Source organism: Manis javanica, chromosome 14 (assembly GCF_040802235.1).
Source record: "Manis javanica isolate MJ-LG chromosome 14, MJ_LKY, whole genome shotgun sequence".
NCBI lineage: Eukaryota > Metazoa > Chordata > Mammalia > Pholidota > Manidae > Manis > Manis javanica.
In genome coordinates this window covers 87,410,034-87,436,533 of record NC_133169.1, presented here as the reverse complement: position 1 = coordinate 87,436,533, position 26,500 = coordinate 87,410,034, and the positions used below count along the sequence as shown (strand labels likewise).

Sequence of the window (26,500 nt, the reverse complement as noted above, 5' to 3'; positions counted from 1 at the left end):
TTTAGAAAGACCACAAACATTAAAGGAGTTTCTCTTCCAGAAATTTGAGTTCTCTGATAATTCTAGATTCCTTAATTTCCATCTCCTTTTTCCCCGTTTCCATGTCAGCACTTTGAATCCCTCCAAATACCCTTGACTAGACAGGACCCTTGGAGAATCAAACCACTTGCCAGTCTCAAGAGAATTTAGAGACTCTGGAATTCAGAACTGCTTTTAAGTAAATATGACCTGAGGTGAGATTCCACTGTACCAAAGAGGGAGAGAGATCGTTTTAAGCCACACATCTTTAGAATGAATCCTGAACCATGGACCTCAGCTGACAACCTTCTCTAGCCTGCTTTGAAAAGGGGGAGCAAAAAGACCCCAGTGACTAGGGTTAAGGACTTGGTACAGCACACAATCCTGCCAAGGAAACCATCCACTAATCTTCCCAGAACTGGCCAAACAAAGCATATGTGAAACTTTGAGCTAGTAAAGACATTCAGTGTTCCCAATGGCAAGATTCATTATCAGAAACAAATCAGGCAAAAATATGCCTGACAGCAAGGGAATTTTGTACAAGAGTCCAAAGGAAGCGTACCCCTTTAGGGGACCCACAGTGGATGCTACATAAAGGTGTGTGGGGTAGGGGCTACATGAGGAAGAGAGAGTAAGCCAAATGGTGGCAGCTTTAACCCGATAGAGCCTACTTTTCAGACCAAATAGAGAGCTAAAGCTATTATAGAATTCACTTGCTTGAAGTCTGTGTAACTATTGTTTGAGACTAAATTTTTTTTCCTCTCTATTCCTGGGACTTGGAACAGTATCTGATCGAGGGAATACAAAGTTGTCTTTCCTTTAGTTAACCAGTCTGTGCCCTCGAATTCTCAAGTTAGACCAAGTAGGGAAGGCACTTCTCAATGGGCTGGGCAGACAGATTTCACACACACTTCCAGGGACACGGACATCTTTAGCTGTCACAACGCAGGCCTGGGTGGATGCTACTGGCATCTAGTGAGTATAGGCTAGGGATACTGCTCAACATTCCTACAATCCACAAGGGAGCCCACACAGCAAAGAATTACCCAGCCCAAAAGGTCAACAGTGCTGAAGCTGAGTGACCCTGCGCCTGCCTAACTGCAGGCGACAAGGTCAACACTAAGTTCATCCCTGAGCTCTGCTGTTCCAAAAACAGAAGATCAAAGGAGGCTAAAATTGTATGAAAAGTTTTGTTCAAACTCCTCTGGACACAGATCCCATCAGAGGAAAATACAACTCTTGTTGAGGAACCTAGAAGAAAAGTGACAAGGCTCAAATGAAGGGAGAATAAGCTCTATATGGAAATCCTCAGCGTGGGAAGAAAAAACAATACACAGGGAAAAACATGGAATGTTCCCAAATGTGAAATAGGCCCAGTCAATGCCATTTATTATACATGTTGAACAGCCTCTGAGACCCAAGGGCTCCCATATGAGGTTTTTTTTTCTTTTCTTTTTTGCATCAAACAGGTTCTTCCAAGAGCCTGCTTACAAGGAAGACAAAAACAGAGTAATCCTCAATAAAATGAAACAAACAGGAAAAGCTGAACAGTCTACATATCAAAAAACAAAGGTTAAAAAACTCACCAGACAAAAAAACACACCAAACACTCATTCATTTAATGTCCTGTTACATGCACTGAGGAAGCCAAGAACATCAGGCCCCAAGGCAGCCGTGCTCTGAGGCTCTAACTCAGGCTCCCTCGATGTGACAGATTCATGCACACACATCCACGCATACCACTAACCCAGGCAGTATACATGCATGCACAGGTGGCCGGAGAATCCCAGGGAGGGTGTAGGGGAAAGTAGGGCTGGAGAAGGATATGCTACCCACTGGAAACTGGGGGCCCAGAGAACCTTTCCACTGCAGGCTAAGCAAGAGTCAAATTAAAACAAATGCAGAACACAGGATAAATGTAGGATGCTCAGAGAAAATATTGGACAGATGAAGAGGGGAAAATGCAGGGGAAGTTTTGGGAAAGCAGCCTCAGAAAAGGAGGTTTTTCTTTATTGGGAACTCAAATGGGCACAAGCGCTGTGACTCCAGTGATACACTGAGGCTGAAGGAATATGCCACAGCATCACCTCTGCCTCCTGTGCTCTCTCCCAAGGCAGAGGGTAACCACGAACACCCACCCTCTAGCCCTCCCCACTGCCACTGTTAAGGACTTTCCCAAGTACCCCCGAAAAATGACACCCCCACACACAGGGTTAAGCCCAGCAAAGAGACAAGCACAGAGAGCCTCAGTAACTCTTCTTGGCGGAACCAAAGCCAGAGAAGCCCATCACAGCGGCCATCTCATCCTCCTCCTCAAATGTCAAGTCCTCCTCGGCCCTCCTTTTCTTCTCCTTCTGTTTCTCTTTCTTGTAGGCTTTGGCCTTTTCCTCCTAGGGGGGAAATCACTCAGAATCAGTTCAGACTCCTGGCCAAATGTTGAAAGAGACAGGTGAGCTTCAAGATTCCTTTCTATCCTTAGGAGAAAATAGTTAGAGACAAGTAAAATTTCAAGAGCAGAGGAAAAACAGGAAAGATGACCAGGAATGAGAAAGTTCAGGAATTACCAAGAAAGAGAAGTTTTAGCCTGTGAAGTGCACTCCTCAATCCTACATTCTAGTTCATCTCTAGATCTTAACAAGGTTATGGGACAAAACATATAAAAGCAGCTAACATTGTGAGGTATGTAGTACATGCTAAGAACTGTGCTTTGTGTATTATATACTAGTATGTCTATTATGGTCTATTATGGGGAAACCGAGGCACAGGGAGGTCATATAACTTGCCCAAGATTCACAGCCAATAAATGGAGGAAATGGAATTCTGACCCAGTGCCACAGGCCTCTTGGAGACTAGGTACATTTAGTCAATCTGTCCTGTAGTAAAAAGTATGGCCCAAAGACTCCAGAAAAAAGGAGAGGTTCAGAGTCATTTCCTTTAGATGATGACAATCCCAAACAAGGACAATAAATGTTTCCCTATTATACAGAAATTCAGGACATAAAATGACCCTCCAGGGATGGGAGGTGACGAGGAAGAGAGCCTCTCCATGATTTACAACATAAAATTCAAAGCCTAGGGAGGGAAAAGAAAATGGCACAGAGCCTCACCTCTTCTCTGAGCTCCTTCATCCTTTCCTCAAAATCATAATCTTTTTGCTTCTCTTCCATCTTCTTCTTGTTGACTTCAAAACGTTTCTTCACCTGATCCAAGGTGGAGCGCTCCACACGCATAGACATCCCCAGGTTTCGCTGATCTGGGTAGGATCAACCACAAAGACGGTGACGTTGTTACAACACCTCAGGCCCTCAAAAAGACTTTTCCTGACATGGATCCCATAAAACACACAGCAGAAGTAATTACAGCTGGAAGAAACTCCCTTGGCTTTGTTTCCAGAAGGAGCTGACCCGGATAACAAGACGCAAGGGGCTTTCAACTGCCCTTACGGACGCACACCAGTGGGGACAGCTGGGCCCAGAAGACCATGGCTTGTTGAGAGTCTAGAACAGTGTCTCACCTCATGGCCTCCAAAAACATTAGGTAAGGAAGTAAAGGATGGCCTGTACTGAAGCAATGCGAGAATTCGCCAGGCATTACAAAGGAGCCCAACAGAAACCCAATCCCAGCCCCGGTCACAAACTACCTCCAAGCCTTACGTTTCTTTCCGTTAATGTGATCCAGGAAGTTGATGGAGTCCTTCACCACACAATCGCAGACATTGCAGTAATATCTAGCAGACAGAAAGGAGCAGCAGTTGGGCAAAATGTGGTTATAGGGATCTTACCGTTTTCAACCTAGAAACATATTTTTAGGTAAAACTTCCTTTTTAGAAGGAGGCACTTCTCACTCACGTAAAGGCTTAGCTCTTGGAAGAGCATGGTAGACAGTCTCCAAGATGGTTGCCTTGATAACCCCCAATTTCCTGACATTCCAACCCCGTGTAGCCCCCTCCTAGTTTGAAGTTGTCAAAAGTGATGCGATGCCACTTCCGAGATGAGGTTGTAAAAAAAAAACGGCTTCTGTCTGCGGCTGCCCAGCTGGATCGCCTGCTCCAGGAAAGCCATTTGCTTTCCTGTCAGCAGCACTATGGAGAAGCCCGTGGGGCAACGAACTGAGGTTTCCAAACCACAGGCACATGGGAGAGCTTGCAAGCAGATCCTCCACCCCCACTTACGTCTCAGCTGAATGCAGACCCAGCAAACACCTCGACTGAAGTTTTGTGAGGCACCCTGAACCAGAACCACGTCGGTCAGCCATTCCCAGATTCCTTACCCACAAAAATCACGAGCAATTCATTTTTTCATGCTGCTTCATTTGTTAATATACATGCAACAGATAACATACAGAGAGGAATGACAGCAATGGGTTTACAAAGCAGCGCAAAGATGTGTCACTCGTTACTGTTTGTTTTGCCATCTTACTGAAAGACCTAAACGGACAGAGAAGTAGTGGTGAACAAAAGAAAGTTCTTGTGGGACCCTTCTTCCTACAGATTTTAGTCTTGCTCTAGAAGGAAGGTGCACAATCAGGCAATGCATAACAACTATAGGCTTGGCAACCATTCTGGAACCTCAACCCCCTTTATACATCACCAGCTTCTAGCCCCCATTCTTGCTTCACCTAATTTCTCCCCCAAAGATGTCCTCGGTAGTCCTTTCTTTCATTTCTTCCTCTGGCAGGAGAACAAAGAATCCCTTTTAAAATATTTAGTAGTAGTTATAGTGCTAATATGGAGATGCCTACAGAGTAACCTCTCCTTGAGACACCACTATGTTAACTTGAGAACTTGAGGGGCAAAGAACAACAAACCTAGACTGGAATTATAGGCAACAAAGTTGTAAGTCTAGGGCAAAAGACCCTCCTCAACACTTCATAAAACCAACATAGACAGTTTCCTCTGTCTGCTCCTGGCTGCTGAAAAAGATGGAAAACCACTCACCCTCCCATCTCAGATTGTGGGGTAGTCTTGGTAATGACAATTGTCTTTCCAAGCTTGGATTCCAGGTCCACCTTGTAGTCCCTATGCCGGAGAAGCTCCCGCTTGACTGGCTGCACTGGTTTTCCTGAAATATAACAGGGAAGAAAGTCCCTTCAATATTACAGTTCCTTGAACCAAAAAAAAAAATGCATGTAACTCAAAATCCAGAGGTGTGCTCACATTTCCTTTTGAAACCTGAAGCAAGGGATACAACAGGCGCTTCTAGCAGCAGCTAGGGAAAATCCAAATGCAGGAGAAAGGTAAGTAATCCTTAACTCTCTACAGCTTTTCTCCACTTTACTCCAACCAGTCTAAAAGCAATAATTTCTATTTATTAACTGAACTGAAGGGAGGAATTCTGAATTTTCACAAAATGCAACCCGTTAAGAGAGCAAGGACACTCAGTAATGCTTTCAGACAGATACCCCAAGCATAACACAGAAAGGAATCCTCTGGGAGCTGAGGAAAATTAAAAAGGGGACCAACATTTAGGAAATACCTGTTACATACCAACCGCTATTATGCAAGTTACATAAAAACTAAAATGGATAAGTGTGTGCAAGGTGGTGAAGAAGTAAAGCAGAACAACAATGCACAAGTTTGAAAACAGTTAAGAAAATAAGACATTTCTTTTTGTATAGTGGAATCTCTATCTAGGAAAGGAACATCAATTCCGTGACATTGTACAAAGCAGAGAACAGCCCTACTCAACACTGGCTGAAACAACCATTTCCTGGTGTAAACCTGCCCTCCTTAGATTTCAGGGGAAGGGTTTGATTGGGACAGTTCTTTGATTGAAGCAATTGCCAGGGAAAGAGGGGCTCCTCAACAGCAGTAATGCACAGCAGCCAAAAACTGCACTTAACTTCTCCTGTGTCACTATTATGATCTCAGTCTCTTACCTGTGCTTTGGGAAGTACTAAATGAGCCAAGCAAGGGAGGGCAAGGAAGCGGAGGGCAACAGAGCTGGAAAGCACCTCCAAACCACTTCAGTCCATCTCCTCGCTCTCATTTTATGCGTGAAGAAATCAAGGCCCAGTGAGGCAACGTTCTGCCAGAGGTTACACAGGAGAGGAAGACGGGGCATTTCAACTCTCCACCCGCTCTCCAGCCACAGCATCACCTCTGATACCCTTAGACCTTGATGGAACAGGCACCCACCATCCTTCTTTTCTCTCTCTTCCGTGAGCCTCTTCTCAGCGAGCTTCTCATATTCATCTTTGTCCCACTTTCGACGGAAGTCCAAGTTTTTTGTCTGTGGGGGAAAAAAGCGCTCAAGATTCGTCGCTAATCGTATCTGACCCCTAGAGAAATAGGCAACCACGTCCTGGCAGCCAAGGCGGCCCCGGGGCCTGTCCAGAACGAAGCGTCTCCGGACAGCACCAGGAGGCTGAGTGGCCTCAGGACCCCAACCGGAGACCTCCGCGACTCTACTGACCCTGTGCCAGGGCCTTACGAGGGGGCTCTTGAACACGTGTCGCTGGATCTCAAGGAGGTGTCAGAACGCAGACGGGTGCGGCATATTCTGCGCTAGGAAGCCACCCCCTACTCAGCCCCCAGCAGCCGCCTCCTCACACACACCACCTACCCCGCTACCCGACGCCATCTTCACTGCGAAGTGAATGGGGAGCCGAAAAATGCCGGAAAGAGCGGACTTGAGCCGTAAAGCAAGGCTGCCGTCCAATAAACGGAGAGTTCCGAGTTCCTCATGCGCTGACTGGAAAGCTTCTCAAACAGGATTGTCGGCTCCGCCTCTGCTCCAAGGAAATAGCGCATGCGCAGGGTGAATATGAGGCAACACGGAAGTACGGGCACCTGCAAACTTTTTTTCTTTTTTGCCCTTTCAAAACAAGCATCACAAGGTTGCCTAGTCCAACACGTCTATTCTACAAAAGGGGAAATTGAGGTTCAGATCAATGCCCTCTTATCTAGTCTAAATCAATTCTGTGTGCACTGCCAAAAGTTTCTGAACCTTTTTTAAGGCGGAACCACTGTTAATGGGGGCTCTAGATGCCCCATTTACCTGTATGCACTAAATATAAGGCCCTGAAACACCAAAGTGTTTGCAAAGGCTGAAGCTTTCCCAACACACATATGGAAAGTGCCTTTTGCACTTTGTCTCTTTATCTTGAAGCAACGCTATCACCACTTGGTTAACTCATCTTTCCCTCCACTGAGGAACATTATAATCATTCAATTAATCTATAGGGCACAATTTAATCAACATGATTGGATTGGGAAGGCCAATCAGCAGCAACACTCCAGGGTGAAGAACTCTAGTGGACGGCTCACTATATGTTGATTTAGTAACAGGACTGTATCTCCAAGCTGCGGGGTAAGAGTGGATGGGGGAAACTGGCTGCTCCCTTGGCATGGGTGACAGAAGCGTCACCCCAAGAAAGGTTAATTCTAGTTTAGAATTCTCCAGTGCACAATAAAGCGTTTTCTAGGGCCTATACAAACTAATCCCTTGATAACAGATTACCCAAACCATTACATTTAATATTTTATTTAATGCATTATCCAACCACTTTTAGAACAGTCACCTCCATGGCAGAACATGAAATAGCCACAGCAATGGTTCTGGCACAGGAAATGGTCTCCAAAATCTCAAAAGATTAGACCTCCATCATGTTAGGTCACCTATTAAATTTAACAGTCACCCTGTTAAACGGCCTCACCCTGGTTTTGTTAGTGGTTAGGCATTCACATACATAAATATGGGCACTACTGTGCCTTTGAGATAGCATCTCTGTCCTCAAAGCAGAGAGCAGCCATTTGTCCCTTCCTTGCTCTCTCAAAAACTCCCTGGATGGATAGACCAAGGGAAGGTTGTAGACAAATCCCCAGAATTTGGTCCAGAAGCCACAGTGTAAGGCTAAGTATCTGACTTCTGATCTCAATGGTTCAGAATTACGTCAGCCTGAGGTTGACTCTCCTAGAACCTTGCTCACATAAACAATCCCAGCACTTCTTGGCAGCATTTAATGGTCTTTAAATCTGCTACCTGCATCTGCAGGTAGGACACGTCTCTTTCACATACCAGCCATCTGCGCCCATGCAGAATAGCTGCTTGCTCTAGCCCAGGAGTCCCTAGGGCCTTCTATAGTTCTGTATCCAGGAAGGACAGAGGAGGCAGAGGCACTTGTCACCCATCCTGGCCAGCAGTTGTGAGGTCCATCAAGAACTCAGTCCTAGATAAAACATCTGCTGCTACAAAGAGCAGCAGATGGCAATCAGGTAAGGATCAAGACTCAGACAGTCGCTTCTGAATTTCAGTCACAAGATGTTCCCGTTTAATGGCCACCTGAAACATAAGAGAACCTTCATGTAATGAACTAGAGTGTGATATTAGCCACTGCTTTTCTGGATTCATTTACTCTGCAGCTGCTCTCACTACTTATGCAACTAGTAGGGAGAAATGTGGGCTTCAAGCTGACCTGGAGATTGTATGCCCTCAAGACTAATGGGATTCAAACACGGGATCTATGTCAATTTTGTGGATTAGTCTAGAAACACCCTCTGAGGTTTCATTTGTCCTTCTTCTGCCACCCAGCCAATACTCAGTGGCTACAGTGTTTGCCTGGGGTGGTTCTTCATTCACCTTTATCACTATTAGCCTTGGAGATATTTCCTCAGCCAGAAGACAAATATTTCTTAAAGAATCTAAGATAGGTAGAAATACTCGATCCCTTCTATTTTTGCCTGCCCCCACTCACCTCCTCCCTGCTGGCCACTGAACGGAGCTTGATGACCCCATCTTTCAGTTCTTGCTCACCAATAATAACCACCAGTGGAATGCCCGTGTCCTCACAGTACTGCAGCTGGGTTAGTAGTTTAGGGTTGTTCTTATACAGTAGCTCTGCCTGAAAATGGTGAAGATAAGAGTAGAGGGCTTAGAAGTGACTACATCACTGAAACTCCAGGAGCCAACATTTCTAAAGAAATAACCAGCTAGCCCTCCAACCCAAAGAAGATACTCCAGTGAAGACCAGAAGGGTCTTGTTCTGCTCTAGGCATAAAGTAAAATTGGGCCTGGTGCCTGAACTCCACATATACCTACATGACTTGGACATCAGCATACCTTAATCCCAGCATCCCAAAACTCTGCAATTAGCCTCAACCGTTCTTGGAGAAAATTCTTCTGCGGTGTGGCCACAAACACTTGAGTCTCTGTGGTCCGTATCTTCTCACCAGATGTCTGATAAAAGACAGGGAAGAAAATAAAACTAATAAAATCTTCCTTTGCATGAGTAATTCCAAAAAACAAGAAAAGAATCATCACAAAAACAGTCCAACTGCACCTCCAGAAACACAAGAGTTTTTAGGCCTTCAGCCCCACTCCACCCTTCCTTATCCAGGACCTACCTTCATCCTCTGCTCCACAATGGAGAAGATCCGCTCCACCCCAATGCTGAGCCCCACGCATGGCACCTTGTGGCCCCTGGGGTCAAACATGCCCACCAGCCCATCGTAGCGCCCACCAGCAGCCACACTGCCCACATGCAGGGGCTCCTCGTCAGCCTGAGCTGGGGTCTGTAGCAGCACTGCTTCATAGATCACTCCTGTATAGTAGTCTAGACCCCGAGCCAGGCTTAAATCAAAGGAGATCTGTGGGGAAAGGTTACAGCCAGTCCCAGACATGACTCAGGACCCTGAGAGCCCCTGAGCCCTGTACGAGGTCCACTCCCCATGCAGCTTACCTTCTCAGCAATTCCAAATAAAGTCAGATATTCAAATAGCAGCTTCAGGTCTCCCAAGCCCTCTAGGGCCTGCTTATTCTGGGACAGTTTAGGATCCTGGCACATTTGCTCTACCAAGGACATCCCACCTGGGGAGACAAGGGAGAAATAAGGTCTGCTATTCACCCACATGTGTTTCATCCGAATTTATCCCTCCTCACTTAGAACAACAACAACAAAAAAGATCCTGACCACACATGACCAGGCTTTCTTCCTCTGCCTCTACCTTTGCCATATGAGGACAAAGAATGGTTCCAATAAAAGGGGAGTTAAATTCAGGCTAGGCTATGAAACTTAGCATTTCTATGGAAAGGAGCTGCTTCAGAGACAGAAGCTGTTCGCCTATCACCCTCACCCTGGTTCCATCATACAGCTCTGAAAACCCTGGTTCTTACCATGACATTGGACATAGTCCCCAATTCGATCCGCCACTTCAGGAGCCAGACCTTGCTTTTCCACCATCTCATGTCTCACATTTTTCCAAGACATCTGTACAAATACCCAAACATTAGCCCAGCCCCAAGATGCTTCCTTCTCTAACTGGAAAAGGACAACTCACTTCCATTCAATATGTGTTATGCTCAACAAAGTCACTAGAGAGGCAGCTTAGGAAATGCAGCCACAATCCCCACTGCACAATCAAACTCAGGTCTTGCTTCAGAATGTCTCCTCGCCCTCCTCGCACCCAGCCACCATCTCCTTATTTTTCTCTAGGGGTATAGAACTGAGAGCAAGGCAGAAACTCTGACAGGGTCTACTGAAGCATGCCTTCTTTGTTACCTTGTCTAGCTTGTCTATTGAGGAGCAGACAGCATGGAACTTGCTTTCAGGAACACCACAGACAGCAAACATCCCATCCAAAATCCTCCGGTCACTGACCTATGAACTCAGTGGAAATAACCCAAATGCCTTGTTAATGCCCTTTCCCTCAAAACAGTACCTACTTTCCTGACTCATAAAAGTGACAGAAAGGAGATTTCAGATGATAACTGTATCCTGACATATATGAAATGCAACAGCTGTACTAAGAAAGTTCTGAAACTACAGACTTAAAGGCTGGGTTCACCTATGTTTTGGGACAGCATCAGGCCAAATCCAGAATTCTCCCCTCAGCCCTGTCCTGGCCTCACCTTAATGACAAAGTCCCCCAGTTGCAACCCACTTAGGATTTCACACATGATCTTCAAACACTCTGCATCAGGGATCATAGGATCAAATTGACCAGCAATGTCAAAATCCTACAGCAAAGAAAAAGATGGGAAAAAAAGAAACTCCCCTGAGCAGCCAGTTCCTGAGTTTGAGCCCCCAGACTGCCTCCATCAGGTCACTTACGCACTGGCAGAACTCCCTGTAGCGGCCTTGGACTATGGTTGGGCTCTCCCGCCGCCACACCTTTCCAACATGGTAGCGTTTCATCTTCTTCACTTTATTCATGGCCAGATAACGAGCAAAAGGGACCTCACATAAACAGGTTAAGGAGGAAGAATACTGCATCCAAAGGTCCAGTGAACTGACATTAGGGAGGAGGGAGGACTGGGCCTCTATCAACTGGATTTCACCCACAAAGATGAGAAGAAGGACTTTCTCTGTCTTGTTTTCCCTATCCCCAGGGCGTAACAATGCTTGGCATTTGAAATACTCTGAATAGTGTCAAATGAAGGAAACCCACCTAGCAAAACTACAAGTTCAGTAGAAAGCAGGGGAAGCAGAGAGAAATAAGCCAAGAACTTCCCTCTTATTCCGATCAATTCTTAACTTCTCCAAATATTCAAGCTTCAGAACCTGGATTTGACTACATCTTCTATGTCAATATTTCTTAATGTGTAGGTCAAGGACTAATTGCATCTTAATTACCCAGATGCCTGTTTAAAATGCAGATTGCTGAACCCCACTTTAGCTACAGAATTAAGAATAGAGGCTGGCAGCCCGGAATCTGTTTCTGCAAACTTCCTGAAGGGATTCTGATACATGTTAAAGTTAAATGACAGTGCTCCAAGCCAGCCTCCACTGACAGAGCTGCCTTCTGGAAGAAACTGGAAGCGAAAGCTGCTGCCAACAGACATTGAGAGGTCCCAGGGTCATTCTTGTTCTCTTTGTTCAAGAAAGCCCTCTGGGTTTGAAAAGAGGTAAGTCAGATCCCAGCACTCAGAAGGATACAGTGAGGTCATAGCGTAAGGACAATAGCTCTCCACCCTGATCCTTCAGATCATAGATGAGCCTAGAGTCCTCTCCGTACTTCTCTGTGAGCACTTCCTTCAGGGGACAAACAGAAAGTGTCACAGTTCAAAAGAGGACCCCAGAACACAGACTAGAAGCTTGTTGGGAAAGTAAAGGCAGGTGAAGGAATGGGGTTCCAGCACTTTCTATGCCTCTTACCTTTAGCTCAAATGCTGGGGTATCCAAACCTTTTGCTCCATGACGTTTAAAGCAGCTAACAACCATACTGAGAATTTTCTCCCTGACGACCATCTGCTGAGGACTAAGATCTCTGGTGCCCTAGAAACCAAAAGCAACCATAGTGAATAAAAAGACAAAAGACAAGTCCATTTAAGACAGAATTAAACATCTATAATCTAAGGTCTAGAATTGAAATCTCTCTGAGTTCAAATGATTCTGAGCCCCATCAACTACCTCAAGAATAGTGCTTTTCTTAAACTTGTCTAAAAGGATATTAAAAGGGGTCAGCAAGAGACAAGCAGACCAGAGGGCAGTCCTCCAAAGCACTCAAATGGGATAGGGTGAGGCAAAAAGCATTACCTTTGGGGTCTTGATAATAAAATTAGATTTATCTTGATGTGGTTTCAGTTGGGACGTTAACATGGCCTCAGCAACCTGGCAGAAGAAGATGTGAGTGTGAGATGTGGCTCTTCTCAAGGCTGGCCAGACCTGTGATATCTCTGGCCCTATGGACCACCAACGTACAAAGACCTTTGGTCCTGAGAAGCAGGAAGTTCAGACACTATTTTATCCATTCAAATCATAGCCCCTCTCCAAAAACCCACATTGTATCTGCATTATATAAATAATACACATGAGGTCAGGTCTCTACCATACAAACTTTGTCACTCTATTTGGAGTTTTTCAATGTCTGAAAAAGTTTAAGCACTTGAGAATAATGAAGGCACAGAACAAACCAACCCACCATTACCACATGAGCAATCAAGGGGCAGGAATTAGTATGATCTTCTCCAGTACTCAGTTCCTACTCAAAGAGTGAAAGTAATCATTTGTATTAAGTTAACAGTGGTCATTAAGCTTGGAGATGGGAGAAAAAGTAACTTGTAGGCAGAAGAGAATCAGCCTCGGGACACAAAACATGCCCGTGGAATGAAAAGAAATGGATTTTTCTGATTGAACTCAAAATCAGACTGGAAGGATGCTGTGACTGAAATTTAATAACAAAAAATCTGAGCCCTGTTGTTTACGATAGCACAAAGCATCTGCTAGGAAGACGACAGGGTCTTTCCCAAGATAAAAACAGAATAATTGGTTTTGTTTATCACCAGCAGGTTGTATGCCTCTCCAGAAATATGGAGGGTGTGGTAATTCCATATTTTGGCAGATTCTGTTCTCCAAAGGACGGCAGGTCAAGTCCAAAATCTCTCCTCTGGAATTCCAAAATACAAAAATCTCTGAAAACAGAAAATGCTTTCTCTTTTTTAAGCCTCATTTTGAGGTAAATTCTAATATGAACTCCGTCTACTTATGGTCATCTTCAGTCATCTTAGTGGGAATACTCATATATATATATCGCTTATGAAAATTTAATGTGTTTGGACACAGGAGATTCAGATAAGTAATTGTGGACCAGTATTAAAATGTTCCCTTGTTATGCAACTTTGCAGCCTCCCTTTCCTCAACTGATATGCAAATAATACCAACCTCTCGAGATTGCTACCAAGTTTAAACAACAATACATCTAAAACGCTTATCTCAGTGCCAGTACATGGTGGGCATGCAATAAAAACCAACTGTAACACTACTGGAGTACAGGCCGCGAGTCCAAGCTTTCAGACCTGGAGAACCTGCCCCCACAGATGGCAGCTACTTCCGTCTGGCTCACCTGGCTATGATAATGGACCTCCCCGATGCACACAGCACTAGGAGGCCGCAGGAGCTGGCCGAGCAGGTAAGTCCAGGCCCTCCTATGCAGGAGTCCGAGCTGGGGCATGGTGAGGCAGGAGGCCGGCTTTCAGGGACAGGAGCCAAAGGACCAGAGAACGAGGCAAGGCGGACACCGGAAAGGGTTCAGAGCGCTATAGAGGCGATGCCCTAGCACAGAGGAAAAAGCGAGCTCTTCCGCAACTCCCAAAGCCTGCAAGCGGAATCCAATCTTCTCGGGCTCACGTCTCCGCTTCGACACTTCCGGTAGGAACTGGAAGTAGTTACACTCGGCGGAGGCTCTCTAGGCGTGCGGGCCAGTGACTCGATAGCCGGAAGTCATCCGAGCTGACGCTGCGGCAACCACAAGACAACGGTCTGCAGCAAGTGGCGGACGCTATGGCGGAGCGTGCGGCGCTGGAAGAACTGGTGCGACTTCAGGGAGCGCACGTTCGGGGCCTCAAGCAGCAGAAGGCCGGCTCCGCGCAGGTACAGCGGAGGTGGCAATGGAGTGGCCAAAGCAAGGCTGGGGAGGACAAAGAACTGGGGTGGTCTGCACCTAGTAGAGAAATGAGTAGGGGATGAGACCCTGCCTTAGGGTGGAGGACGGGCTGGGTTGGGAGGGAGCAGGGGTAGGATCCGAGAGAAGTAAAACTAGGCCTGGGGAGAAAGATCTGCCTCGGATCCTGATGAGGGACGGGTACTGAATGAATGGCGGAGGTGGGAGGGGGAGTGGCAGATGTGAGAGTCCAGCGCCTTATCTTAACAGATCGAGGAGGAGGTGGCGAAACTACTGAAACTGAAGGCACAGCTGGGCCCTGATGAAGGGAAACAGAAGTTTGTGCTCAAAACCCCCAAGGTAATTTAGGGAGCCTCTGAGAGAATCCCTAGCTCCACTCCCCAGGGCTGATATGCCTGTTTCCTTGAACCAGATACTTGAGGAGGATCTGCAATGCTGCAGAGGAAACAATAGTTGCTCTGGGCTGGATTGGACTCTTATCTGAGTCATTCTGGGATTGCAAAGTGGCATCAAAAACTAGGCCAGCTGGGTGCTTATGGGAGTCGGCCTGCTACTGCTTTTCAATTCAGTAAATATTTATCGAGTACTTACAACATGTGCTTAGCATTGTACAAAGCAGTGAGGAGACCATGGAGAACAACACATTCTATTTAAGTAAGAAGACTTAGGACAAATAATCCTACACATGGATATGTCATTACAAATGATAATAAATGATATAAAGAAATAACAAGGATGCTCTGAGAAAAATAAGAGAGAACCAAGGAGTCTGAGAAAGCCTCGCTGAAGAAGTGATACACCAACTGACCTAGCAGATGAATGGGAGGTAGCCAGGGGAAGAGTTTGAGGAAGAAAAGTCCAGGTAGAGTATGGGAACCCTGAAGCAGGAAAGAACCTTGGTAGTTTTCAGGAACTAGAAGAAGACCCACCTGTGTGACTAGAACCAAATAAGGAGTAAGCAGTAGGGTAGAATGAGGTTGGAGATTCCAAGCTCGGCCTCCAGGATTTCAGTTCAGATGCCACTTTCTGTAAGTTCTCTAACAGAACTATTTACCCCTTCATCTGGGTTCCTTTGGCACTTCATAGTTTTTTAACGTCGCATTTATTGATGACTTTTAGTTATTCACATGGTTCATTTACCCTGAGAAGCTAAGACTACATGCCTGAAACTAGGTCTTCAATGAATGTATGCGGAGTTCAATTCCGAAGGAAAGGGGAGATGATCTGTCTTCCTTTTGTTGAGATGCCACCTTCTAAGGATACTGCTTTGCTTAAATTAATTGAACTATTACTTTCTACACAACTCATTCAAAGGTTGAAGACTGTAAAATCCCAAGGCATTGATCATTATTCAAATTATTAGGTGAAAAGATGAATAGGGAATTTATGACAGCTCAGGCTAGCCTCACCTAAACCCAATGATCAATCTTAACATTATTAAAACTAGGACAACCAGACGTTTTTCCTGATGCAATGCAATAAGAAGTACTTAGCACCACCTATAAAATATCCTTGCCAAGAAAAATTGAACCTGAATCTAATCAGGCCTTCAGACCTAAGTACCAGTTTACCAGAAATATGGGAGATAGAGGAACATATTAAATGACACATTGAGATATTGTTAACCAAATCTAGAAAGCAAAACATTTTTTAGAAAAATGACCCAATTTCTTCAACAAATAAGTGACTTAAAAAAAAAAAAAGAAAGGAAAATATTAAATAGACATAAAAACATATCAACCAAATACAATGCATGGACTTTTAGAATTTGATTCAAATAATCCAACCAAAAGATCCGTCTGTCTTTTATGCCAGACATTAAAGATTTGCAAAAATATAAATCAATACCACTCTTTTTTTGTTTTGGGAAGTAGTTACATTTTGCTAAAATGTACTTAGGTTAGTATGTAGTAGATTTACCATTTTTTAAGTGAATTAATAAATATTTTTAAATGTTTTCAGTTTTAATTTCTAAAATGATAAATATTTATAAGTACAACCCACTTTGGGTCCTTAGTAAAAGTAAGACTATAAAGAGGGCCTGAGACCAAAGACTTGGGAGTAGGATATAAAAGCTCAGACTAGAAACTTCGACCCGGAATGACAGGATCCTACTCTTGACTGTCACACAACTGCTGAGTGCCCTTAAGTAATGACTCTTCTCAACACCCTATAATTCATCTGTAAAATGTTTCTGCCCAGCCCATGTTGCAGGGCTGGGAGAACAAATTAAAGAACAAATACTACTTATCAGAATTTTAAGCTACATTGGGAGGGAATGTTACTTGTGAAATTTGGAATTCAACTAGTTAAGCCAGGTTGAATTATGTACCTGTCAGGTAGGTGCTTTCTATTAGGCAAGGAAATGTTCTGTTATCCCAGAAAAGGAGTTTTTAGGAAAATTGCTCAGAGAATAGAATTCTAAGAATTGTAGAAAATAGACCCAAGCTAAAAAGGGTATGGAACTTAGAGGGGCAATAGCAAATGGATGTGTGGTTAATCGGGAGTTGTTTGTACTTACTTTACAGCTCAGTGGCCTTGAGGAAAATTTAAGATTGAGTCAGTATTTGCATTTGCCACCATGGAGGTCATGCTTTTATGTTTCTAGACCTTAACTGTTCTTTGTCTTTAAATCCAATACCTGGTTTTTTGGCTGATGGACTCCAAGGGCACAAGAGACTACAGTCCACGGCAGATGGCAGTTCGGGAGAAGGTATTTGATGTAATCATCAGCTGCTTCAAGCGCCATGGTGCAGAAGTCATCGATACACCTGTGTTTGAACTAAAGGTGAGGGATGAGTGAGGAGAAACTGCTTGGTGGAAAAGTGGGTATACAGACAACAAAGAGGGTGAGGAGTGGTGGCCCAAAGGTCTCCCTCCTGTTGTGGGCAGGACTGATTTAGAAGGAGAGGCCCAGCTATTTATTTATCCTGGTTGTGGCCAGCAGTTTCAAAAAGTAGCCCTATGCAGAAATGGAAGTTCTTAGGACTGCTGTCTGTGATGAATTCGTAGTACCTGTATCTGGGATATTTTCTAGATGCATGAAAACCACACAAACTATAAATATGCAACCAGTCTCCTACTGATAGACCCTGAGGTTGTTTCCAGTTCTCTGCTGTTAAAAAAACCAGATTGCATTTCTCCCTACAGTGACTTCTATTGCATTTATAATAAAATCCAAACTTTTCTCAGGCTTACAAGGCTGCACATGATTTGGCCACTGCCTGTCTCTCCTGTCTCACCTCATGCTATTTTCCCTTTGCCCACTCTGCTACTCTGGTCTTCTTTCTACTCCTGGAACAAATATGTTTCCGTCTCAGGACCTTTGTTCTTGCTCTTCGCTCTTCCTGAGCTCCCCTTTCTCCAGCTCTTTGCATGACTTTAATTTCAGATCAAATTAGCAATTATAGATTTTAATTTCAGATCTCAACTGAAATGCCATCCCTCAAATAATCCTCTGTACTACCTTTTCTAAAGTAGCCCTTATCTATCACACTGATCTGTTTTATTTCCATTAGAGCAGCTGTCACTATCTGAAACTATCCATTAATTTGTTCCCTTGCATTGGTGTACTGGCTGATGTTTCTCATTAGTGTAGAATATCCCTAAGAGGACTGCCTTTGTCTTGTTCTCTGATACATACTCAGTGTTTAGAACAATATCTGGTACTGGTGAACATTTATCTGCAGGGTAAGTTCTATAGAAATGGAATTGCTGGGTCAAGGGGTTGTGCTCATTTATATTTTTATCAACTGTATTAATTTGCTAAGGCTGCCACAGTAAAGTACCATAGACTGGGTGGCATAAACAAAAGTAATTTATTGTCTGGAGGCTATAAGACCAAGATAAGGTATCTGAGGGAAGGATTTGTTCTAGGCCTTTCTCCTTGGCTTGTAGATGGTTATCTTTTCCCTGTGTCTTCACATCATTTTCCCTCTGTGTCCAAATTTCCTTTTTTATAAAGACATCAGTTATATTGGATTAGGTTCCAACCTAATGACCTAATTTTAGCTTAATTACCTCTTTATAGACCCTATCTCCAAATATAGTCATATATGAGTTTCCTGGGGGATAGGACTTAAACACATGAATTTTGAAGAGGGACAGAATTCAGCCCATAACATCAACCAATGTATGAGTGTTTTTGATTCTACACACTGCAATTTTTCAAACTTTTTAAACTTTGCCAATCTGGCAGTTGAAATATGTTATCACCTTGTTGAAGATATCAACTGCTATCTACTATCTGTTTTGGCTTTTAACGTTGTTCAAATCTCAGGCATCATAAAAACTCTTATGTTTGTTGTAATAACCCACTCCTAGGGGTTTATCTTCAAAAAATAAATATTCAAAAGAAAAAAATTATGTACCCAAATATATTTATTGAAATGTTATGAAACCTTTTTTTGGAATATACTAAACATTGAACAGTGTAACACTAGGAAGGAAGCTCCTGTTTCCTGGAATATTATGCAGCTTTTAAAAGTAATACCTCACAACATGGAAATGTTGATAAGCAGAAAACAAAATTGGTTTTTCCTTTTGATTATAACCACATCAAATACATAAGCATTGGAATAGAGAGTAGAGGAAATGTAGACAAGTGGAAATCATTCATGTTAGAGTAGTTTCTGTTTTTGTTTTTTTTTTATTTTACTAATTTTTATTTAGGAAATGGAACTTTCATTTCATCCCAGTATTTTCTTCGGAGGTAGACTTTGTTTTTATTTCAATGAGTTCTTCTACTTGAGCCAGAACACTTTCAATCAAATCAAATGTGAAAAGAGCTGAATGTAGGACCTTAAGCTGCATTTCAGGAGGCATGATAGGGATCTCTTCTCCACCTACAGTTACAGAACAAAGATCCTTAGACTTTTGGACTTCTTGGCTATTTTCTTGGCTATTTTTAATTTCTGCTTCATAATGTGCTTTTGACATATTAAGTCCTGTATGGAGTGGCTTTAAGAAATTATTCTCAGTCTTTCCAAGTTCTGTCCATAATCCAGTTTGATTATCATTTTCATTATCTTTGATAACCAAATATCTCAATAAACTTAATGAAGCCATTATCCTGTCTGAGTTTTGCAGTCACCCTCTGGGAGAAAGAGTACCAAATCTAGAAGGGAAATTAGTGATGGTCCTGTAAACCATTTGTTATATGTTCTCTTTAAAGACACATCAATTTGATTTTTGATATTTTGAATAATAAAGGCCTCCACACCTGAGTGATTGCTTGTATTCAATAAGCACCTAAATAATGTATATTTGCCTTGTGAATCCAACTTGTTAATATACAGCTGAAGCATAAACTCTTCTTCCTCAGTGCCTCAGTGGGGCAGAGTGTCATTACTTTGACTAAGCCTTGAGGTACAGTAAGAAAACTCTTGATTTCTAAACACTGGTGAAGTAGACTGTTATCTTCTATTCTTAATAAACCATTCTCCAACAGATCCAGTTCTTTGGAGAAAAGAGACTCTTCTGTTCTTTGCAAAAAGACTTCAATATGCCCCATATTAAATTGCAAAAGGTACGATGGGCTTAAGACCATTGGGAGCTGATCAATACTGATGCCCTGTACAAATACTAGATATGCCAGAGAAGCCATAGACCCTGCTAACTGTTTGTCTTCTTCTTCCTCAAATTCAAGATAATCCCAAATCCTCTTTTTCCTTTCATGATTAAAAATCATTTTGGGGAAAGGGTGTCCAATTGCTGACAAAAATCCTATTATTTCAGATGCAAAACACCTTAAAGGATCATTTCCACTTTCTCCAGACTGTTCAAGGAATTGTGCTGTCAGCAGAGGCCATTTCAAGCTTTTGAAACAAAATTTCAGTAACTCGTCCTTTGACTTTTCATTTTCCAGTGAGTTTTCTTTGTCGTCGATGACTTCTTCCACAAAAGGCTTAGTGAGCTCTATTAAGGCCTTGCAACACTGACAAAGGCCATAGTCATCTCTCTGCATTTGTTCTTTTGAGTATGGAACGGAGGAGGGACAGCTGACTCCAAAGGGTGGACAAGGCTAATCCAACTGAATATGCCGTGTTGTTATGAAGTTTCTGAATCACTTGACCAATAAATCAAGCATCAGAAAATATTTCCTTTTTTCATCTTCCTTACCATTCCATAAAAGGCATCGAACAACAGGACCAACAAGATTCCAGCCCATATTCTTAATGATGACTTTATTCTTTTCATTTTGAGTAATTTCTAATAGCTGGTCTATGTGCCCTTCATCTATGCATCTTTGACCAGCTAACTGAAATAAGCCAAAATCTTCTTCTTTAAAGTCTTGCTCTTCTAGGATTTGACATCTCTTTATTATGGATTGAAGTTCTTCCACAGCCATTCCTCCTTTTTCCTGGTTTTGATGCTGAAATGTACCGCAGGCCGCCAGCCCCTCTCAGCGGCCCCGCCCCGCCCCGCCCCGCCCCGGCTGGGCCCGCCCCGCGTGGGCGAGGGAAGGCGGAGCCTCGGGGGAGGTGCCAGGGCCCGTCCGCGCGAAGTGCGCTGCCCGTGGCTGACGGGCCCGACTAGTTTCTGTTTTTAAAACTTCCTTTTAAATTGTTATAATTGTGACCACGTTTCTTTGTGTTTTCTCCAGGAGACACTGACTGGAAAGTATGGGGAAGACTCTAAGCTGATCTATGACCTGAAGGACCAGGGCGGAGAACTGCTGTCTCTTCGCTATGACCTCACTGTATCTTTCTAAACCTGGGCTCTTGACACTTTGGATGGATTGGCCCTCGTTGAGCTGGGGGTGTTTCTAGCATCAGTTTTGGGGACAGCTATACATAAATGGGATCAAATATGATGCCTTTGGCAATCAGGGAAATTATTTCTCTAAACCAGGAACAGGACTGTGGCTAAACAGCATAGCCTTGTAAGACTTCTGAATTCTGAGTGAGACCTCAACTTGATGTCAGGGCCAGTTCCAACTCTGCCAGCATTCCCCTGGCTCCAGAATCTCTTTTCTGCTGTCCAGTGGACAAAGTTGTTAATGGACCAACAGCACGTTTCTTTTATCTCCAAGCTGTGTCAGAGAATCATATGCTAAGAAATAAATGTGGCTCCTTTTCTGCTCGCTGGCCAATCTGCTCAGCCTCCTGCCATGCTCAACGTAGGCCAGGGAGACACTACCAAAGAAAAAGGAGACTGAATCATTTTTGAAACTTCAGCTGCCCCTTATGGTAACAAAGTTGATTCTAATGTTCAGAAATGCTGTTAATCTTATAGTTGGTGGTTTACCCACACAGGGAGGAGTTAGGCCCCAGTTTCTGTTGGTTATGATAGTAGTCAACATCCAGACTGATAGGAGGGGCTTTCTTCTTAACTCTTTGTTATCAGGTTCCTTTTGCTCGGTATTTGGCAATGAATAAACTGACCAACATAAAACGCTACCACATAGCAAAAGTATATCGGCGAGATAACCCAGCCATGACCCGCGGCCGATACCGGGAATTCTACCAGTGTGTGAGTGTGTAGGTCAGGCTGGGTGACTTGGCCCTGCCTCAGGTCAGCAGGATCTGTTGAGTACTCCTGGTGGACTGAACAGACTGGTTGCCCCAGACAATGCTAACCCTTAGGTTTCTTTAGTCTTTTCGTGTAGAGGACAGGGATCATTCTCTCCATTGACACATGAGTAAACTTGAGACTCAGCAAGATGAAGGGATCATAGGAATAAGAATGGCAAAGGCAGACTGGAACTCTTGGTCCAGTGCTCTTTATATTGAATCACAGTGATAGGATCACAGCGTAGGACGGGTATTTAAGGTATTAAAGCGGCCAGACTGATAGTTTCTGAATAGTGATGATGACTGAGAACTAAGACTGTGTAACTGCCCCCATGACATAGGAGGAAATAAGGAAAACTAGATGAATGAGGTCAGGAAGGAATAGCCCAAGAGACTGGTATCAGCAAACCAGGACTGGTAAGAGATCCGAGAATGCTGCAGTTTTCCTCTGGGCTAATGATCAGAGAATGAAAAAAGTCTGTGCATAAGTGCAAACAGATCTTCATAGCGAGAGAGTAGAGCTCCCTGCAGGCCCCCCCACTGAAGTAGAGTGAACCCCTGAGGACCTCTAGCTACTCCTCTCCCTGCAGGATTTTGACATTGCTGGGCAGTTTGATCCCATGATTCCTGATGCAGAGTGCCTGAAGATCGTGTGTGAGATCCTGAGTTCACTTCAGATAGGCGACTTCCTGGTCAAGGTCAGAGCTGAACAAGGGCTGGGAGGGCAAAGTTAAGCCTGGCCTCTCACAGGAGAAGGTCCTTGTGCAGAGATACCAGTAGCCCAGGTGACCAGGGCTATTGAAGGTTACTAGTGGATTCTCTCCTCACTATGCCTTGGTAACTCCAGGTGAATGATCGGCGCCTTCTAGATGGGATGTTTGCCATCTGTGGAGTTCCTGATAGCAAGTTCCGTACCATCTGCTCCTCAGTGGACAAGCTAGACAAGGTGATGACCCAAATACACTTGACTCTTCTTTCCCCAGATTGCACCCTCCTCTGAGAAATGGAAAACAAGATTAGAAGAGAGGGGCCTGCCTCTTTGGCCACCAGGGGAAGATTAGCCCCGGAATGTAGGTTGAAGGGTAGCTTCTGCTCCAAGACCACCTTCTGAGGGTGACCCATATTGGCCTTGCAATGGGGAAGCTACCCAGGGGTCCCTGACTAGTGTGTGTCTGCCCAGGTATCCTGGGAGGAAGTAAAGAATGAGATGGTAGGAGAGAAGGGCCTCACACCAGAGGTGGCTGACCGCATTGGGGACTACGTCCAGCAGCATGGTGAGGAACCAACCCTGACCCCCAGCAGCCATCCCACTGCCTTCAGGTCTAAAGCCGAAACCCTTGTGTGTGTGGATGTGTGTGGGAGAGAGAGGGAGGGGCAGAGAAAGTGTGTGTGTGTGTGTGTGTGTGTGTGTGTGTGTGTGTGTGTGTGTGTGTGTATACACGCATGCTTGTACAGTCACACAAAAAGGCAGAGCCCCTGTCTTTTTTCTCTTGGTAGTCTGACTCACAAATATGTCTCCTCAGGTGGGTTATCCCTGGTGGAACAGCTGTTCCAGGATCCTCAACTGTCCCAAAACAAGCAGGCCTTGGAGGGCCTTGGAGACCTGAAGCTGCTGTTTGAATACATGAGCCTGTTTGGCATTGCTGACAAGGTGAGTCAGGTCAGGGATGGAAGCCTTCGCGGGGCTCTGGAGCTTCAGCTTCCTGACCCTCATCTGGTATCGACCATGTTCTTGTCCCCACAGATCTCCTTCGACCTGAGCCTTGCTCGAGGTCTCGACTACTATACCGGGGTGATCTATGAGGCCATGCTGCTGCAGACTCCACCCCGGACAGGGGAAGAGCCCCTGGGTGTGGGCAGTGTGGCTGCTGGAGGGCGCTACGATGGGCTCGTGGGCATGTTTGACCCCAAAGGGCGCAAGGTGCCATGCGTGGGGCTCAGCATTGGGGTGGAGCGGATCTTCTCCATTGTGGAGCAGAGGCTGGAGGTAGGTCCTGGGGGTAAGCAGAGAGTCTGGGTGGCTGGCGCCCAAACCGTCTTCTTTGATCTCCAGGAGGGCAAGTGATGCTGCTCTGGACAAGAAGCATCTTTGTAAAGAAATGGAGAAAAGATGGTCCCTGGTCTTCACAGATTCTCACCCCATTACAGGCCAGATATGGATCTTTGATCATTCTTCACAAAATCCTTTGCTCTGGGTCCCTACTTCCCTCAAGCTGTCAGGAATCTAAACCGATATATCCAAAGACCTGGATCTTTTTTGTAATACAAAGTCCTTAATATTTTACTACTCTATGCCAGGCACTGTGCTTACTGGTTTTCTTGCATTACCTAATAAGATTCTTAAACAGCCCTCTGAAAGTAGCTACTTTTATTATTTATTTACAATTGCCAGATGAAGGAACTGAAGTATTATGGATAAAATAATTTTACCCAAGGTCATGAAACTTAAGTGGCAGAGTCAGAAATCAAATCCAAGCAGTCTAACTCCAAAGCCTCGCTTCCAACCACTCTGTGACATTGTCTCTAAGTGGAAAGCAAGTGTCCGAGGCCCTGAGATCCCTCAGATGTCTGTCTTGACTCTTTGGCACCTAGAGGAATATCAGCCCTTCATGGCCTGAAGCCCTTCTTCCTTGCTGCTGCTCTTAACTGGCTCTTGGTATTTCATCCCCTGGGGAAACGCTCTTGAAATAACATTTCCACTGATCCCATCTTTTTCTCCAGAGTGGAAACTACCTGTTTCCCAACTGAGGTCCTATTCCAGTAGGCATCTTATGTTGTATGAACTATGAAAGTACTTCTGAGAGAGACAAGGGGCAGTAACAGCATGTCCTTTCCCCCATCCACACACACCCTGTGTCGTGCCCTATGGCTAAAGAGGAGTAGTCTCCTGACTGGGCAGATGGGAAGTGGGAACGAGAACTGCCAGAGGGGACTGCATTGCCTGGGTGCGCTCACAGGATCACTTCTGTGTGAGTGTTCTTGGGGACCCTTAAGGTACTAGATGGAGATGAGCTTGAAGTCACTATACATTACCTTTGGCCTTGCCCTATATTATTTATTCTGGCAAGTCATATGTACAAGCCGGGCAGTTCATGTTTTGTATCATCTACCTGATGCCCAGTTGCCAGATGAGAAGACTGGAGCCCTGCCCTGGTGGACCTCACCGAGTTGGGCCTGGTCTCTCAGAATCCTGAAAATAGCGTGCTCTGTTTGCTCCTTGAAGGTGTTGTAAAGAGTAGCCCAACTCTCTGACTCTTTATCTGCCCCTTCCCCAGGCTCTGGAAGAGAAAGTACGGACCACAGAGACACAGGTGCTTGTGGCATCTGCACAGAAGAAGCTGCTGGAGGAGAGGCTGAAGCTAGTCTCAGAGCTCTGGGATGCTGGGATCAAGGTAGAGAAGGCAAGCCCCAGGGTGGAAGCAAATTTGGGAGTGCTGGGCCCAGACTGAATAAAAGCTCATCCATAGTGACTCTGCCAGTACTGTGACTTTTTGGTGTCAAGCTAAGAGCAGAGTGCCAGCCGGGGCCCCAAAGACGTTGTCCCTGAGGACAGCATTCACCTTCTGCTTTGGTTCCCTGCAGGCAGAATTGCTCTATAAGAAGAACCCAAAGTTGCTGAGCCAGCTGCAGTACTGTGAGGAGGCAGGCATCCCACTGGTGGCCATCATCGGTGAGCAGGAGCTCAAGGATGGAGTCATCAAGCTCCGTTCAGTGGCCAGCAGGGAGGAGGTAAGTAGGCGGGCAGGAAGGCCGCAGGACAGGGGATGCACGCCATGTTGGCAGGTTGATGCCTACCTATGCAAGAAGCCTGGCGTTCATATTTGTACCCACTTGTGAAGGACTTAAAGAGCGTAACTCATTACTATGGCCATTGTGGAGTAGATCTCCATCCCCACGTACACCTTCAAGAAGCACTGTCTACCCTGAGGTGTTTGATTGGGTTCCTGCTCCCAGCTGAGTCAAGCCTGATGCCTAGAGGAAGGTGTGGGCACGGGGCACAGTGGAGTGGAAGATGTTCATACCACTTTCCCCCCTCCTGGCCAGGTGGATGTCCGAAGAGAAGACCTCGTGGAGGAAATCAAAAAGAGAACAAAGCTGCCCCTTTGCACCTGCTGAACTGAGCAAACTATCCAAGGAAAATGGGACTGGCACTAATATTGAAGGCTCAGACAAACTGCATATGTACTTCAACATCTTTGCACATTTGTGTTCCAGCAGGAAGACCTGAAGAGTGGTCAAAACAGAGACTTTATTTTTATTATGATTATTTTATTGGTAATCACAGGCAAAAATGGCCAAGGACTACACCATTTTCCATAGGAGGCCCTGGGGGCTTAGTCTAGTCAGTGCTCCTGAGCCACAGGACTGGACGGAGACGGGCTCCTCCGCAGCGCCCTGCGCCAGGTAGCGGGAATGCCCCCAGGCCCACCAGAGGTCCAATAAAAAGCCTCGGTCACCGTATCCTGCTTGTGTCGCTATCGCCTGGACCTGCCTTCCCCGTCAGCTCCTGAGCCTCCCGTTCTCACCACTCTAGCGGTGGGGAGACCTCCGGGTAGCCCCACGGGCTCTTCCCCAGGGGCTCGGCCTCCGGCGTCGTACGTGCCGGTTTGCAGCCATTTTTTTAAGAGGT

General features: G+C 45.0%; 3 protein-coding genes and 1 pseudogene across 7 annotated transcripts; 1 reads left to right on the top strand and 3 right to left on the bottom strand.

Moving 5' to 3' along the window:
- Positions 1 to 1,366: 1,366 nt before the first annotated feature.
- ZMAT2 (zinc finger matrin-type 2) lies at positions 1,367 to 6,727 on the bottom strand. Its single transcript, XM_017652146.3, has 6 exons — positions 6,582 to 6,727; positions 6,155 to 6,248; positions 4,955 to 5,078; positions 3,672 to 3,745; positions 3,126 to 3,271; positions 1,367 to 2,408 (listed from the first exon to the last, which is right to left on the bottom strand). Exons 1-6 carry the CDS (start codon positions 6,597 to 6,599, stop codon positions 2,265 to 2,267), a joined length of 600 nt encoding a protein of 199 aa, XP_017507635.1. The 5' UTR covers positions 6,600 to 6,727; the 3' UTR covers positions 1,367 to 2,264.
- Positions 6,728 to 7,486: 759 nt separating this feature from the next.
- Positions 7,487 to 14,083, bottom strand: LOC108392117 (histidyl-tRNA synthetase 2, mitochondrial). Of its 3 annotated transcripts, none has more exons than XM_017652139.3 (13): positions 13,799 to 14,083; positions 12,493 to 12,567; positions 12,112 to 12,231; positions 11,893 to 11,988; positions 11,068 to 11,193; positions 10,866 to 10,973; positions 10,516 to 10,614; positions 10,131 to 10,224; positions 9,697 to 9,824; positions 9,362 to 9,604; positions 9,078 to 9,194; positions 8,713 to 8,859; positions 7,487 to 8,300 (listed from the first exon to the last, which is right to left on the bottom strand). In XM_017652139.3, the coding sequence occupies exons 1-13, from the start codon at positions 13,904 to 13,906 to the stop codon at positions 8,241 to 8,243; spliced, it is 1,521 nt and encodes a 506-aa protein (XP_017507628.2). In that variant the 5' UTR covers positions 13,907 to 14,083; the 3' UTR covers positions 7,487 to 8,240. The 3 variants fall into 3 exon arrangements, with proteins under 3 accessions (XP_017507628.2, XP_017507629.2, XP_073077916.1); XM_017652140.3 differs by having other exon boundaries at positions 8,772 to 8,859; XM_073221815.1 differs by lacking the exons at positions 11,893 to 11,988; positions 12,112 to 12,231; positions 12,493 to 12,567; positions 13,799 to 14,083 and having other exon boundaries at positions 11,072 to 11,199.
- Positions 14,084 to 14,124: 41 nt separating this feature from the next.
- Positions 14,125 to 26,331, top strand: HARS1 (histidyl-tRNA synthetase 1). Of its 3 annotated transcripts, XM_017652137.3 has the most exons (13): positions 14,125 to 14,325; positions 14,606 to 14,695; positions 17,025 to 17,144; positions 20,961 to 21,056; positions 21,704 to 21,829; positions 22,461 to 22,568; positions 22,718 to 22,816; positions 23,051 to 23,144; positions 23,394 to 23,521; positions 23,615 to 23,857; positions 25,146 to 25,262; positions 25,453 to 25,599; positions 25,915 to 26,331. In XM_017652137.3, exons 1-13 carry the CDS (start codon positions 14,236 to 14,238, stop codon positions 25,984 to 25,986), a joined length of 1,530 nt encoding a protein of 509 aa, XP_017507626.1. In that variant the 5' UTR covers positions 14,125 to 14,235; the 3' UTR covers positions 25,987 to 26,331. The 3 variants fall into 3 exon arrangements, with proteins under 3 accessions (XP_017507626.1, XP_017507627.1, XP_036871825.1); XM_017652138.3 differs by lacking the exon at positions 21,704 to 21,829; XM_037015930.2 differs by lacking the exons at positions 14,125 to 14,325; positions 14,606 to 14,695; positions 17,025 to 17,144; positions 20,961 to 21,056; positions 21,704 to 21,829 and adding an exon at positions 21,383 to 21,546.
- Positions 19,040 to 20,953, bottom strand: LOC118971950 (glomulin pseudogene; annotated as a pseudogene).
- Positions 26,332 to 26,500: the final 169 nt, after the last annotated feature.